The following is a 15,681-nucleotide window of genomic DNA, read 5'->3' as shown; positions in this document are numbered from 1 at the left end:
CAGAATCTGCAAGAGTGATTTGGGGGTGGGGGCAGGGAGGTGCATTGGACGTGGTCGTTGGGAGGAAGGGGAAGGAGGAGTAAAGTGGGAAGAGTGTGGCACCCTGGATACGCTGTGAGTTTGGTGGAAACTGTCAGTTGAGGTCATGGAAATGAGGGGGTTAACGTGTTGGGTCAGTATTGTCCAAATGGCAGGTGTAACACGGGTGTTGGCTGGCAAAGGGAACCTTCACAGTCAGGGAAGAGCATTTAATCTAGTGGGGTGGGGGTCAGATCCAGACTACAGTTGGGATAACAGAAGGTCTCTTGGGTGAGTTACGAGATATGACAAAAACACAAAGTTTGCAGAGGGGAGGGTCTGTGATCAGAGTGGGAATGCCAAGAGGGACAGATGTTGGCACAGGAAGGATTTGATATTGGAGAGTGACAGAGTCCAGGGTAATGGGAGGACGTTGATATAATATATAGAGAAGATGCAAAGTGGTGTTGAGCAGATCAAGGGCAAGGGAAAAAGTGTGAATGTGACAGGAGAGTTGTGGAGGTTAACAGGTTCTAACATAAAACTGACATGTACCATCTTCACAATGCCTCCAAAGGCAGGTTCAGGTCCTGGTTTAGAAATTAAAGAAGGAGGAGTCCAGTTTGGAGTGTTTTCAGTTTGGATGTAGACATGGAAGGAATGGGAAAGCTCATGGTCATTAATTCTTTCAATGAAATCCATAGACACGCATGCTCTCATATCACTATCTGTTTTTCACACAATTTGATTGCTGAAATATGTATCATGCAGTATATATTCGTACAGCCTCAGGAGCAGAAGAGAGAGACAAGGAGGACTCATGCCAATCAGTAACTGAGGCCACAACATTAGCAGAAAGCAGCACTAGAATGGAGGTTATTGAAGGTTTGACCATCCAGGAAGTGCATAATAGAAGGCAAACAGGCTCTGGTGGTGTCAAGGTAATGCCCTACCTCTGGACCAGGAGGCCAGGATTCAAGTCCAACCAGCTCAAGCTGCGTAATAACATTTTTGAACAGATGCATAGAATCATAGAATCCCTACAGTGCAGAAAGAGGCCGTTCAGCCCGTTGAATCTGCACTGACTCTCCAAAGAACATTCTAACCAGAGCCACTCCCTCCTCCTCCTCCTCCTCCCCCCTCCTCCCCCCACCCAGTGCTGTCCCCATAGCCCTGCATTTCCTATGACTAATCGACCTAGCCTGCAAATGCTTGGACATTATGAGGCAATTTAGCACGGCCAATCCACCTAACTGACACATCTTTGGACTGTGGGCAGAAACCGGAGCACCTGAAGAAAACCCATGCAGAGATGGGGGGAATAGCAGATTTTCTTCCCGCAGGAATATTAAGTGTGAACCCGATACAGTTTTAAAACAATTCATTATTTCTTGATACCATTTTGAGGCTAGCATTTAGTTCCAGATTTTTGTTTATTTGTCCATGGGGCATGTGAATATCACTGTCTGAACTAGAATTCATTACCAATATATTGCCACTTCAACTGACTGACTTGCTAGGCCATTTCAATAGGCAGTTAAGAGCCAGCCACACTGCTGTAGGTCTGGAGTCACATGTAGGCCAGTCTAGATAAGGACCTTTTATCTTCCCCTCAAGGTCGTTAGTGAACCAGATGGTTTTGACAATAATCAATAATGGTTACATGGTTACCCATTTCACCATCTGTTGTGTTTGGAGTTGAACCCCTGTCCAGTGCCATGACAATACTACTATATCATCACGTCCCCAAATTAATTGAACTTGAATTCCTCCAGTAGTTGTGAATCTTAAACCAATATTCCACATAATTGTTTAGGTCTCTGGATTACAAGCCAGTTGGCATTGCCGATACTCCTCCATCTCCCTGTGAGGAGGAGGAGTCTGATTAGCATCTGTGCCAGGGGACTGGACTGTCTCATTCTTCCTCAGCGACTGCTATGATGTTTCTGTGCTGTGATCCTAATTCTAAATGTGACCCCTGTAGAAACATAGAAACGTAGAAGGTAGGAGCAGGAGGAGGTCATTCGGCCCTTCGAGCCTGCTCCACCATTCTTCACGATCATGGCTGATTGTCCAACTCAACAGCCTAATCCTGCTTTCTCCCCATAACCTTTGATCCCATTCACCCCCAAGTTCTGTATCTAGTCGCCTCTTGAATACATTCAATGTTTTGGCATCAGCTACTTCCTGTGGTAATGAATTCCACAGGCTCACCACTCTTTGGGTGAAGAAATGTCTCCTCATCTTTGTCCTAAATCGTCTACCCCGAATCCTCATACTGTGACCCCTGATTCTGGACACACCCACCATCGGGAACATCCTTCCTGCATCTACCATGTCCAGTCCTGTTAGAATTTTATAAGTCTCTATGAGATCCCCCCTCATTCGTCTGAACTCCAGAGCAAACAATCCCAACCTAGTCAATCTCTCCTCATACTATGAATCTGATACTTACCCTAATGGATCAGAGCAGGTAGCTGATCTGTTTTCTGCACTGGACCCAGCATGGTGGTAAATGGGAAAATTGGGGTTGTAATGGTGAACATCGTTGCTTGTTTGGGAAGTTCATGAATAGCCCACCCTTAGCTGCTGCATTGTCAACTCACAATGTGTTTCACAAATACAATGCTCTGTCTGCCATATGATTGCATTGTTTCCAATGTTCTTTGCTGTCTTTTTAATTTCTCCGTTGAGTAGAATGGGAGCGACTCTTGGGAAGAAAGTGCTTCTAACTTCTAATTCTACCTCCTGGTATGCCACACCACTGATAAAACAGCATCTCCATGTTGCAAGTGTGAAATTTCCCTTACTACTTCATATGACGCCACTGTACCCCTTTTGTAGCTTGGCAATCAACTGTGGAACGTTTTTCAATAAACAGTTATGGCACTAATCAACAACATCCTTCTGTGATCAGCACATGGATGCCATTTCATATCAAGAACTTGATATTCACTAGGATCAGCATCTGTGTAGACAGCTGGTGCTGGCTCAGAAATGACTAAGAATTTAGATGTTTACATTGAAACATAACCAAAATGATATAAAATAGTAAGTAAAGCTGAACACCTGTTCATAATTATGGTTTCTGATGAATGCCAAAGCTTCACTTCTGCATTTCAAGACTATTTTTATTGTTTCGTTGGATTTTGCCTCCGTGATGTGTTGCCCAATCCTGAATTACCCTTGAGAAGGTGGTTGTGAGCCACCTTCTTGAGTCTGTTTAGTTGAAGTCAGCCTCACAATTTTGTTATGAATATAGAGAAAAGCATGAGGGAGATTGAAATGAATTGATAGACATGGTAATTCCAGAACCTAGGGCTCATAGTTTAAGGATAAGAGGTAAAACTTTTTGGACTGAGATAAGGAGAAATTTCTACATCCAGAAAGTAGGAACCTGCGGAGTTCACTTCCACAGAAAGTGGTTGAGGCCAAAACATTGTGTTTTCAAGAAGGAGGTAGACATAGCTCTTGTGGCAAAAGGAATTGAGGGATATGGGGGAGGGTGGGATTAGGGTATTGAGCTTGATGATCAGCCATAATCGTATTGAATGGTGGAGTAGGCTCAAGGGGTCGAATGGCCTACTCCTGCTCCAATGTTCTGTGTTTCTATGTAATGAAAGACAAAAGTTTTCTTCAGATTGAATTGGAGAACTGGCTGTCATTGTGTGGAACATTTTGCATTTACTCTTTAGAAACATTATACGGTTTTGAAGGTAATCATGAGTTCTGTGTGGTTAACTGTGATTTTCCTTAGAAGCAAGAAACACATTGTAAAAAATGCTTAATTGATTGAAACTCTTCTTGTTTTCTTAGAATGAAGATGCAAATGATGAAGCTTATAAGTCTGATGGTTCCGAAGATGATTTTGAAGAGATGAACCTTTCATTGCTATCTGCACGTAATTTTCCACGAAAAGCAAGTCAGACCAGCATTTTCCTGCAGGAATGGGACATTCCATTTGAGCAACTAGAAATTGGAGAACTCATAGGCAAAGGACGCTTCGGCAAAGTCTATCATGGTCGCTGGCATGGAGAGGTAGCAATCCGTTTGATTGATATTGAAAGGGACAATGAGGACCATCTAAAACTTTTCAAAAGGGAAGTGATGGCATATAGACAAACTCGACATGAAAATGTGGTACTATTTATGGGAGCCTGTATGAGTCCCCCACACTTAGCTATTATCACCAGGTAAGTGATGGCTTAATATAAGTTATTTTGTAGGTTACCTAGAAGAGACAAAAAAAATCTTGACCTCACAAGTGTGATATTCCAGAAACAGGTAAGATCACAAAACAGTTGAAGTTCATTTCCAAAAGTTGCAAAACACTCATTCCATTTTTCTTTTGCTTGGAACAGCAGATGTAATAATTGCTGTATTTACTATTTGATGTAACAAATGTATTTACTTAGTAGTTGACCTTAACTTATTTGAGTCTTAACAGACTAAATTTATCCTATGGTCTTCCTACGTTCTGGAAAGCATATTGTTTAATAAGAGCGATGAACAAGTACTAAAGGTTTACTTTTCCTTTTTCAGTTCATTCGACTACAATGAGAATTAAGGTGTGAACATGAATATGTAAATGGTGTGTCTCTTACATTATGAAAGTCAAAGTTTGGCTAAGATTCAGTGTGGGCAAATTGCTATAGTTTTGGTCATTACACATTCAACTCATAACATTTGAAAAATGGAAGTCATTCTAAAGAGTACTCTTATTGAGGCAGTCAGACCTCATTTCATACGCAACACTTAGAGTAAACTTGATGTGGTTAATAACTGCAGGTCTAAGGGTGACCATGAGAATTTTGGTTTGAAAGGTTCTGTTAAGGTATTTGTATTAATTCAGTAGTATCTATTGTGAGAGAGGCCGTATCAAACCTGATTCTAGAAGAAATCTAGCTGCCAAGTCCCATAAAGCCAGGAGGCAAGTAATTCACATGATTTGGGGCTCTCAGTAAGCCTTGTATAACTACAACTGGAGATAAAATTAAGGTGGAACCTCAAGGGAACATTAAAAAATGGTATGAAATGTTTCTGATATTAAAAGCAGCAACACTGGTTGTCTCCTTACGTTAAGATAACCGAGGAGTGAAGATCTGCACAATCTTCATGCATGTACCTGTAGACCTTGTTTGATTCAGAGCTCAGTGTAACCTGTAATTAACAAAGAAATCCAGGCACCCCTCTACAGCTTAGCACAGTATGTGTCTTTGAATAGAATGCTGTAAGTTTGGAAAGTGAGGAGAAGCTTTATATCTTTTAAACAATTTTTGTTTGTTTGTATTTAATGTTTAACCAAACTGTACTGTATAAATTCTAAACTTCCTTTGGGCTTAAGGAAGAATATTCAAGCTCTCTATTAGGGAGCAGTGCAAGTTAAAGTAAAGAAACTAGTTTAAACTGTACCAGGAGTTGATCTAATTTATTACTTTCAGAGCATACAAATATAGACATCTAACTATGACTCAACACTGAGTGAAAATTTGAACAGAGTATCGGGTATTGAGTGAGGCAGTCGGGGGAAGAGGGGGAAGAGATGCTTCTTTGGTTTTTCTAAACTGCTTCACTCTGTAGGCATTGGTTCTGACTCTATTGCAAGGGAAGTAGGTAGCTCTTTAGTGAGTATCTGGTAAGTGGTTAAGGTCTGTCACATTGCGAAGGATAAATATAGCAATGATTTGATGGTAAAATTAATAAAATATAAGAAGGAAAATAAATAATTGAATATAACAATTAAACAGCTAATAAAAATACATTAAAAATGGCAGTAAAGGTGTGATGTCACAGCTGCAGCATGTGGGAGCTTCTGAGTGCCAGTGAGATAGAGAGCAGTAAGTATTTACATAGAAACATAGAAAATAGGAAACTTTTGGCCCTTCGAGCCTGCTTTGTCATTCGATATGATCATGGAATTTACGTTGGGAGCAGGAGGATCCCATCATCGAGGTCCATTTAGGTACCAAAGACAAGACAAGGAAAGAGGTTCTGTGTAGTCAGTATGAGGAGTTGGGCACAAAATTAAAAGCAAAGCCGCAAAGATAATAATATCTAAATTATTACCTGAGCCACATACAAATTGGCATAGGACGCGTAAGATTCGAAAAAAGAATATGAGGCTCAAAGACTGATACGGTGATACCAACACCATAACTGGGAATGTTGGGTACTGGTTAGGACAGTCCAGTCCTGACAACGTTAGGACCAGTGTTCTGGTGAAATGTATCACTGGGGAAATAGAGACGATAAACAATGGGGCAAGCGATCAAATTTTAGAAAATGTGGTAAATCAGTGAGTAGAGACAAGGCAAGAGGGAAAGGTATTAATATGGGAAATGATAAACAGGCTATGAAAAGTGGGTCTAAATAGTACAAACTTAAGAGTAAATTAGTATCTAAGGCTAAAGGTTACAAAAATAGTAGCAGAGCTAAACTAAAGGCTGTGTGTCTGAATGCACATAGCATTTGAAACAAGCTAGATGAATTGATAGTGCAAATAGGTATAAATAAGTACAATCCCGTAGGCATTACAGAGACACGGCTACAGAATGGCATAGATTAGGACCTGAATATTGAAAGATACACGAAATTCAGGAAGAACATAAACTGAGGAAAAGATGCAAGGGCAGTTCTGTTAATTAATAATGATTTTAGCACAATAGAAAGGGATAACCTAAGGCCAGAAAACTAGGATGTACAAGCAGCTTGGGTAGAGATAAGACATGATAAAGTCAAGCAGTCACTTGTGAGAGTGTTGTACAAGTTCCCAAAAAGTAGCCACACAGCTGGATGCATTATAAAGGAAGGAGTAGTGGAGTTTGTCAGAAAAGTACAGCAATAATCATGGAGAATTTTAATGTATGTATTGTCTAGAAATACACTGGAGCCAACCAGAGAGCAGGCTGTACCAGACCCAGTATTGTGCAATGAGATAGAATTTGTTAATTACCTCATAGTCAACATGTTCCAGGTAGCTACTATCATAATATGATTGAATTTTGCATTCAATTTGAGGGAGAGGAGTGGATCCAAATCTAATACTTTAATCTTAAATAATGGCAGTTGTAAGGGCATGAAAGCAGAGTTGGCTGAACTGAACTTGCAAATTAGATGAAACGATAGGTCACTAAGATAGACTGGCAGACAGTTAATGACATTTAAGGAACATTTCAGAATGCACCAAATAGATACATTCCAACGAGAAAGAAACATTTCAAGGGACAAACGGACCATCCATGGTTAATGAAATATATTAAAGATGATATCAAACTTAAAGAAAACGTATAAAATTGTGTCAGGTCAGAAGATTTGATAGAATATTTTAAAGAAACGCAGGCAGAATTGACTAGAAGATTAATAAGGCCAGAGAAAATGAGATTATAAGTAAAATCTAGCCAGATATGTAGAAACAGCTAGTAAGAGTTTCGATGGATATTTCAAACAGCAAAGAGATAACGAGACGAGCATTGACAGAATCCCTACGGTGTGGAAGCAGGCCATTCGGCCCATCGAGTCCACACCAACCCTACAAAGAGCATCTCACCCTGATGCACCGCTACCCTATCCCTGTAACCCAACATTTCCACATAGTCTGCACATCAGCAGACACTATGGGCAATTTAGCCTGGCCACTCCACCTAAGCTGCTCATCTTTGGACTGTGGTAGGCAACATGGGAAGAATGTGCAAACTCCACGCAGACAGTCACCCAAGAGCCATGGTGCAGAGAGGCAGCAGTGTTAACCACTGAGCCTCCGTGCTGCATTGTTCCTATAGGAAGTAAGTCTAGGGAATTAATAATGGATTACAAGGAGATGGCAAATAAACTAAACAGATATTTTGTGTTGTTCTTAATTATAGAGAATACAAATAATATCCCATGAATATCGCAAATCTGGAAATGAGGGAAGAACTTAAGAAACTCCTTTTTTTCACCAGGGAAGTGGTACTGAACAAATTGCTGGAGTTGCAGATTGTCAAGTCTCTGGATCCTGATGAATGTTATCCTAGGATCTTAAGAGAATTGGCTAATGAGCTGCTCATACATTGGTTTTATTTTCCAAAATTCCCAAGTTATGGGGAAATTCCATTAGATTTGAAAATAGCAAATGTAACTCTTTTACACAGAAAGAGAAAGATGTAGAAAGCAGAAAACCACAGGCCAATTAGCTGAACATCTGCATAGGGAAGATGTTAGAAGCTATTATCAAAGACATTATAACATTAGAAAAAAAATAGGGTAATCAGGCAGAGTCATCATGATTTAGCGAAAAAGAAACCATGTTTAACCAAGTTAGTCGAGTTCTTTGAAAAATTAACATGTACTGTGGAAAAAAGTACATAGTAGATGTACTGTACTTGGATTTCTAGAATGCATTGATAAAATGTTACATCAGAAGTTACTTCAGAAAATAAAACTTCATAGTGTAGGGGTAACATTTTGGCATAGATAGATGATTGACTAGCTAACAGGATGCAAAAAGTAAGCGTAAAAGAGTCATTTTCTGGTAACAAGTGGTATTTCATAGGGATCAATGCTGGGCCCAGAACTTGTACACTTTACATATATTACTTGGATGAAGGGCAAGAGGAATGGGGCATGGCCTACTCCTGTTCCTAATTCGTAGCACTATAACTCAGATCCACTATCTGCACATCATACAACATCATCAAAGAGTTGACATGTCTTGTTAGGATCAGGGTCTGGAATTGAGAGGCAGGTTATGCTGTATGTTTTTGGAAACAGCCTGGCTTTGGGATAGTTTTCTGTGATCAAAGTGAGTCTCAACGAAAGAAGCCCCTATCTTAAAGATGGTATAGGTTGTTGTTTATTAATAATCAGGTAACATTGCTGGGTAATATGAGAATGGTTTAGAAGCCTGTTAAAAATCCTAGGATCTAGGTTTTTTTCTCCACAAGATCTAAAGATATTCTGTCCTATCCCCATCCAAGTCAATATAATGTGATCAGATTGGCTGAAGTTTATTGTAATCTCCAACATTAATTCTGTTAGAACAACTACACAACATGTTTTCTGTTCATTTTAATTGACGATAATTTTTGAATAGGAGTTCTTGAATTGGGTTGTCTATTGATACAGACCATTGGTTAACATCTCGCTCAGGAACAAACTTGCCTGTCAATATGCCTTCACAAGACACGCTCATGATATCATTACTGCAACTTCAGATTTGATGGTAGATTGGAGAATTTGAGAACATTTTATTCAAGGAGAAAAGGCTAAGAGGAGATTTGATAGAAGTTTTCAGAATCATGAGGGAGCTGGAAAATGTAGATGGAAAGAAACTGTTCCCTCTGATGAATGGATTGAGAACAAGAGGGCACAAATATAAGGTAATTTGCAAAAGAAGCAAATATGATATTAGAAAAATCTTTCTTCACATAGCAATTAGTTACGATCTGGAACACAATGCCTGGACATGTGATAGATACAGATTTAGTTGAGGTTTTCAAATAGGCATATGATAATTATTTAAATAGAAACAATATTCAAGTTTATGGGGAAAAGGCAGGAGAATGACACTAGCAGAGTGCTCATTTGGATAGCCAGTGCAGACATGAGGAGCTCAACAGCCTCCTTCTACAGTGTAACAGTTCTGTATCTGTGATCATACCATGTGACCTAAGGTTAAAGCGATCTCATTCTCCATCTTACCTCTGATCATCTGAAGCATGACATGCTCTGGAAGTGTGCTGCTCTGTCGTGATCTATTAGCTTAATGTTAGCCCAGACACTTGTGAGTCTGAAGAATGTAATGTTCATACATAATAGTTAGGTATCAGAAATGTCTTCTGGATTCTTCAATACTCGATGTCCATGTCAATTACCTCTTGTAATATAAGCATTGCCACATCAGATAAAATACCGCTATGGAGGCAACATCACACCCCCTTTTATGCTCAAATTCACTACCACATGTTTCACATTTTTCACAATGATGATTACCCATCCCCAGCATAATAGTCAGGCAGGGGTGAGCCTGCCTCTCTGGACCAGGAAGCCACAACCAGATTTTACAGTTGTCAAGCTGTCAACTAGATCTTGGTTCCTGTTGCCGTGTTGGAGAATATTTTGCCTGTGACCAGATGGCCAGCAGCTCATCAGTCTCAGCTATGCAGCTTCACTGGGGCCAGTCAGGCATGCCCTGGCAATGAGGTTAACAGGAAGGTGTAACACTTGAACTGTTACATGGATTCAAACTTGAATGGAATGTATAATGTTACTGGCAAAGAAGGGCTGCTGCTGCTTGTAGCTGGTCCTATTAGATTTGCTGTTGCCATATGCCACATTCTTGTGCCATTCTAACTTATCCAGTGTAGCTCATCTGCAGTCACTCAGTGACACCTGGCACCTGCCTATGCCAAGGTTGACCTCTCTTTTTGGTGCCTTCTATTTGACGTAATCTTTCAGCTCTGATCAGATGGCCAAAATACTGACAAACTTTGTTTTCTGTATGACACTTACTAGAATTTTTGTTTTGCTTTTGCAATTACAAATACCTCTTACTTTGTCTTATTGGGCTGAATCTTACCGAAGGTCGGCTAAGTGTGAATTTCATGGAGGGTTCCTCTCCATGGGCTTTGGCAAATGATCTCACATAATTGTCTGCTGCCTGCCTCATTTATGTATGCACCACATCTCCATGGTGCCACGCTTACACTATCATGCACTCTCCAGTGTCAGAACTATTTGACACTGCTTGGACCTCCTGGGATTCCTGGCACTGGCACCATATTTAAAACTCAGCTGTGTACCAGGTCAATTGCTGCCAGCCACAAGTGGTCCTTCATGGTACACATGATGCGAGGAAAATAACAAAGGAACAGTTTCTGAGGACACGGAACTGACACAGTTGACACTTCATTAGAAATAGAAGCTCACATTTGAAAATGTTTTGCTACTTTTGATCATCACGTGTTTGATAGACTGTCATAGTAATTACAGCTGTAAGGATGAAGCCAGAGACATGCAGGTTACATGGATTGGCTGTGTTAAGTTGCCCCATGGTTTTCAAGGGATGTTCAGGCTAGGTGGGTTAGCCATGGGAAATTGAGAGTTAAGACTATAGGGTGGGGGCCTGATGTTGATGGGATGCTCTTTGGAGGATCAGTGCAGACTTGATGGGCCAAATGGCCTCTTTGCAGGCTGCAGGGACACTGTAATTCTATGATTCTACACAGGCTATACCACATTAGAACTGTGTTAAAGGGAGTGCTGCTCTTTCTGTAACACCCAGCATGGCATAATATCTTGTCACTGTTCAACATGGGAACATCACATGTTGGAAATCTTTTAAACAGTTGAAAATGCTTGCATTTCATGTTGTTTTGTCGAAGTTAAGGAAAATAACAATACAAACCAAACAAAATTGCATTTGCTTCTGGGAATGAATAGGGACTTGGCTTTTGAACAGCAACAAATTTACAGTTAGTGAATAATGACTTCACCTCATTCTGATTTATTGAAAGCTGGTGAGAATTCAGTTCTATCTGGCATTTGGCACTGCTGTGTCGTGGTAAATGTGATGCTCCTCCTGCTCAACGCCCTCATCTTCCTCTTCAGAAAACTGCTGCCATTCTCCCAGCTTTTCAGTGTCCATCACGTCCTGTCTTTGCCTGTTCCAGTTGTACAGTGCGCAGTGAGCAAGGATTATGTGGCCCACTCTGGACTGGAAGCAAACAAGCTCAGCACCTCGCCAGCTGTTCCAGGCATCAGCTGTCACCTTCAGGAGACCTGTCGTCTGCTTCATGATGATCCCTGTGGAAAATCAGACAGCACTGTATCTATCTTCATTCTTTTTTTTTGAGTTATGTAACAAAGTCATCAGCCATAGTTGCAGTTCTGTGATGTTCTTCTGAGATATCCTCTGTCTGTGGAGGCAATGCATCTCACTCCCCTGAAAGAAATGGCATCAAGTATGGTAGACTCTGGGCCTCCTGTACCTCCTCCACAACTATGACTTACATATGTAGAAACGATTTGACATCCACCAGAAGTTGCTACTGCAACTGTTCCTCCTCTATTTCTCTGCGCTGTGGCGACAGCGGTGATAACTTCTGCTGTGGCTGGATCCATTGGTCCCTGTCCCAATGAATCTGTATAGGACTACCAGAATCAAAACTGATTCTTAGTCGAGTGAGCAGTCAGCATTCGCATCACAAGTGACAATTTAGGATTGCTGTTTCTGTGGTGATCTGAAATTATTTTCCTGCGTGATCATCTCTGTAAATGATCAAAGGGTGATGGCAGCCTCATGCACAGAGTCCATGTGGACTGTTTCAACAGCCCTTTTGACTGTTATGAGACCTCAAAGAGGTCTAGGATTCCACATGGTTGATAAACATCACTTATGTACATCATGAGATTGTTTCAATCTCCCCTGACTACAATGAAAAGCACAAGAAATTTCAAAATTCCCTTTATCATGTGCATCCTGCTAGTAATATGATATCTTGATAACCATACAAATTAGCACCATTGGACAGTTACTTTGACTCTATAATTGCAGGCATTTGGCCATTCTATTCCTTATGCCCAGCCTTAAGAATACAGCACACACAGGACACAAGACATTTCCTACAGAATTCTGTCTAATTGTTTGAAAAGCAGATTGACCATTAGTATTTTTTATTACCGTTAAATTTTTGTGAACATTCCAATAAGGGAGAATATAACCATCACCTCTTGACATTCAATAGCATTACCATCAATGAGTGACTCACTATCAACATCCTGGGGGATACCATTAACCAGAAATTGAATTGGGCTAGCCGTATAAATACAGTGGCTACAAGAGCAGGTTAGAGGCTAGAAATCCTGCAGTGAGTAGCTCAACCCCTGGCTCTGCTATACCTGTCCAACATCTACAATCAAGAGTGTGGTGGACTACTCCCCGCTTGCCTGGATGGATGCAGCTCCAACAGCAGTCAAGAAGCTTGACACTGTCCAGGACAAGGCAGCTCTCTTCATTGGCACTGGATCTACAAATATTCACACTTCCATCACTGACACACAGGCATAGGTGTATAGTATCTACAAGCTGCACTGGAGAAATTCACAAAGGCTCCTTAAACAACACCTTCCAAACCCACAGCCACAACCATCTAAAGCACTGCCTCTAGAGCCCAACTCATTGGTTGTGATAAGACTCATCCATCGATGTGTCCCTGTCCTCCATTTGTAACCTCTACTGTGCGAACCACACCCACAGAGGTTGCTGAATTGCCAATCCATTTGTTGGCTCTTAATGGGCTATTTCTTATTAAATTCACCTCGCAGTCCCATCACCTGCCAAGACAGAAGGTTGGCCCTGCTTTCAGCCCTTGGGCTGGGACTCCTGCCAACTCCAAAGAAACCCAGCCAATAATTTTAATTTGGATCCAAAGAAGAGTTAAATGAAACAAATTGGATTTATTGTACATCGTTCACAGATGCAGTTTAATGATGCAAAAGTGGAAATTTCTAGAAAATCTCAGCAGGTCTGGCAGTATCTGTGGAGAGAAAGCAAAGTTAACATTTCAGGTTCAGTGACCCTTCTTTAGAACTGATGGTAGTTAGGAAAAGGTTGTTGCCTGGCAGACTGACGTCTACATTGCAGAGGTTGAGCGCCAGCTCTCAGAAATCTCCTCCTATCTCCCCCGGACCATGACTCCACCATGGAGCATCAGGCCATTATGCCCACATGATCACTAGCCTCATTTCATCCAATTATCTCCCTTCCACTGGCCCCCAAGCTCCCAACCTTGCCTGCTTCTACCTCCTTCCCAAAATTGACAAGAGGACTGCCAGACAGACCTATTGTTTCTGCCTGCTCCTGCCCAAACAACTGATCCTACCTCTACTTGATTTTTTTTCTCCCTTTGCTCAGTCCCTTTCCATTTACGTCCACGATTCCTCTGAAGCTTTACATCCACTTCAGAATTTCCAGTTTGTGGGCTCCAGCTGCCTCTTCTTTACACGTCCATTCCCCATCAGGATGGTCTCAGGGCTGTCTGCTTCTTCCTGGAACAGAGGCCTGAATTGTCCCCTCAACCACCAGCCTCCTCTGCCTGGCCAAGCTCGTTCTCACCCTGAACAACTTCTCTTTTAACTCCTCTCACTTTCTTCAGGTCAAAGGGGTGGTCATGGGTACCTACATGGGCCCCAGTTATGCCTATTCCTTGTGGGGTATGTAGAACATTCCTTGTACCAGTCTTATTCCAGCCCCCACACATAACTCTTCTCTGGTATATCGATGACCTCATCGGTGTTATTTCCCTCACTCGTCCAGAATTGGAAACGTTTCCCTATTTCGCTTCCAGTTTTCACCCTGCCCTCACCTTCACCTTCACCTTGTCCATCTCTAACTACTCCCATCCCTTCCTCGACATCTCTGTTTCCATTTCTAGGGATAGGCTGGCCACCAATATCCACTACAAACCCACTAACTCACACAATTCCCTGGACTATACATTCTCACACCTCTTCCTGTGAAGATTCCATTCCATTTTCCCAATTCCTCCATCTCTGTTGCATCTGCTGTGATGATGCCAACTTCGATATGGGAGCCTCTGAAATGTACACCTTCCTTCTCAACTGAAGATTCCCTAGCACTGTAATTGACAGAACCCTCAGCTGGGTCTGACCTAACTCCTGCATTTTAGCACTCACCCCCTCTCCTCCCTCCCACAACAGCGAGAGGATCCCCTTTGTCCTTACCTACCATCCTATCAACATCCACATCCAGAGGATTATTAGCCACCATTTCTGCCACCTCCAGTGGGATGCTACCCCCAGACACATTCCCCTCCCCTCCCTTGTCAGCCTTCTGCAGGGACCATTCTCTCTAGGAGAGCCTGATCCATACCTGCTCCACTCCCAACACCTCCCCACAACTTCATGGTACCTATCCCTGTAACTACAGAAGGTATAACACCTGCCCATTTAATTGCTCCCTCCTCAGTATCCAAAGGCGCAAACACACCTTCCAGGTGAAGCAGTTCTTTACCTGCACTTCACACAATCCAATCTACTGCATTCGCTGCTCGCAAAGTGGTCTTGGGGAAACAAAGCCCAGACTGGATGACCGCTTTGCAGAACACCTACGATTTATCCGCAAAAAAAGACCCTGAGCTTCCAGTTCCTTGCCATTTCAACACACCACCTTGTTCCCTGGCCAATATCTCTGTCGCAGGCTTGCTGCAGTTCTCCAGTGAAGCTCAGCACAAACTAGAAGAACAGCACCTCATTTTCCACTTGGGAACCCTGCAGCCTTCTGGACTCATTATTGAATTCAATAACTTTAGGGCTTGAGCACCTTTCCCCATCATTTCCCCCACACCCACACACCAGGCCTCAACGTCGTATAGGCTGCTACCACACACTACCCATTGTCAGCCACCAATAGACCCCATTAGCAGCTATTCATTCCCCCAGACTGTTCTTCAATGAGTTCTTTGTCTGTCCAACTATTTTTCTGTCTCTTTGGGTTCTATCTCCATCAATTGTTTACTCTCTCCCTCCCCCCATCCCATCTTCTGTACAAAAAACAACCTTTTCCTAGCTACAGAGATAGTAGGAACTGCCGATGCTGGAGAATCTGAGACAACAAGGTGTAGAGCTGGATGAACACAGCAGGCCAAGCAGCATCAGAAGAGCAGG

General features: G+C 41.9%; 1 protein-coding gene across 1 annotated transcript in view; it reads left to right on the top strand.

Annotated features, from left to right (window-relative positions):
* Positions 1-15,681, top strand: part of ksr2 (kinase suppressor of ras 2) — a 302,030-nt gene that overhangs the window by 226,198 nt on the left and 60,151 nt on the right. Inside the window, exon 15 of the mRNA XM_020528680.2 lies at positions 3,835-4,211. Within this exon, the coding sequence (XP_020384269.1) occupies positions 3,835-4,211 (377 nt within the window). The remainder of the gene's footprint in view (positions 1-3,834; positions 4,212-15,681) is intronic.

This window comes from Rhincodon typus, chromosome 24 (genome assembly GCF_021869965.1).
Source record: "Rhincodon typus isolate 14 chromosome 24, sRhiTyp1.1, whole genome shotgun sequence".
NCBI lineage: Eukaryota > Metazoa > Chordata > Chondrichthyes > Orectolobiformes > Rhincodontidae > Rhincodon > Rhincodon typus.
The sequence above is the reverse complement of the archived record's forward strand: the minus strand, read 5'-3'. Positions and strand labels throughout refer to the sequence as shown.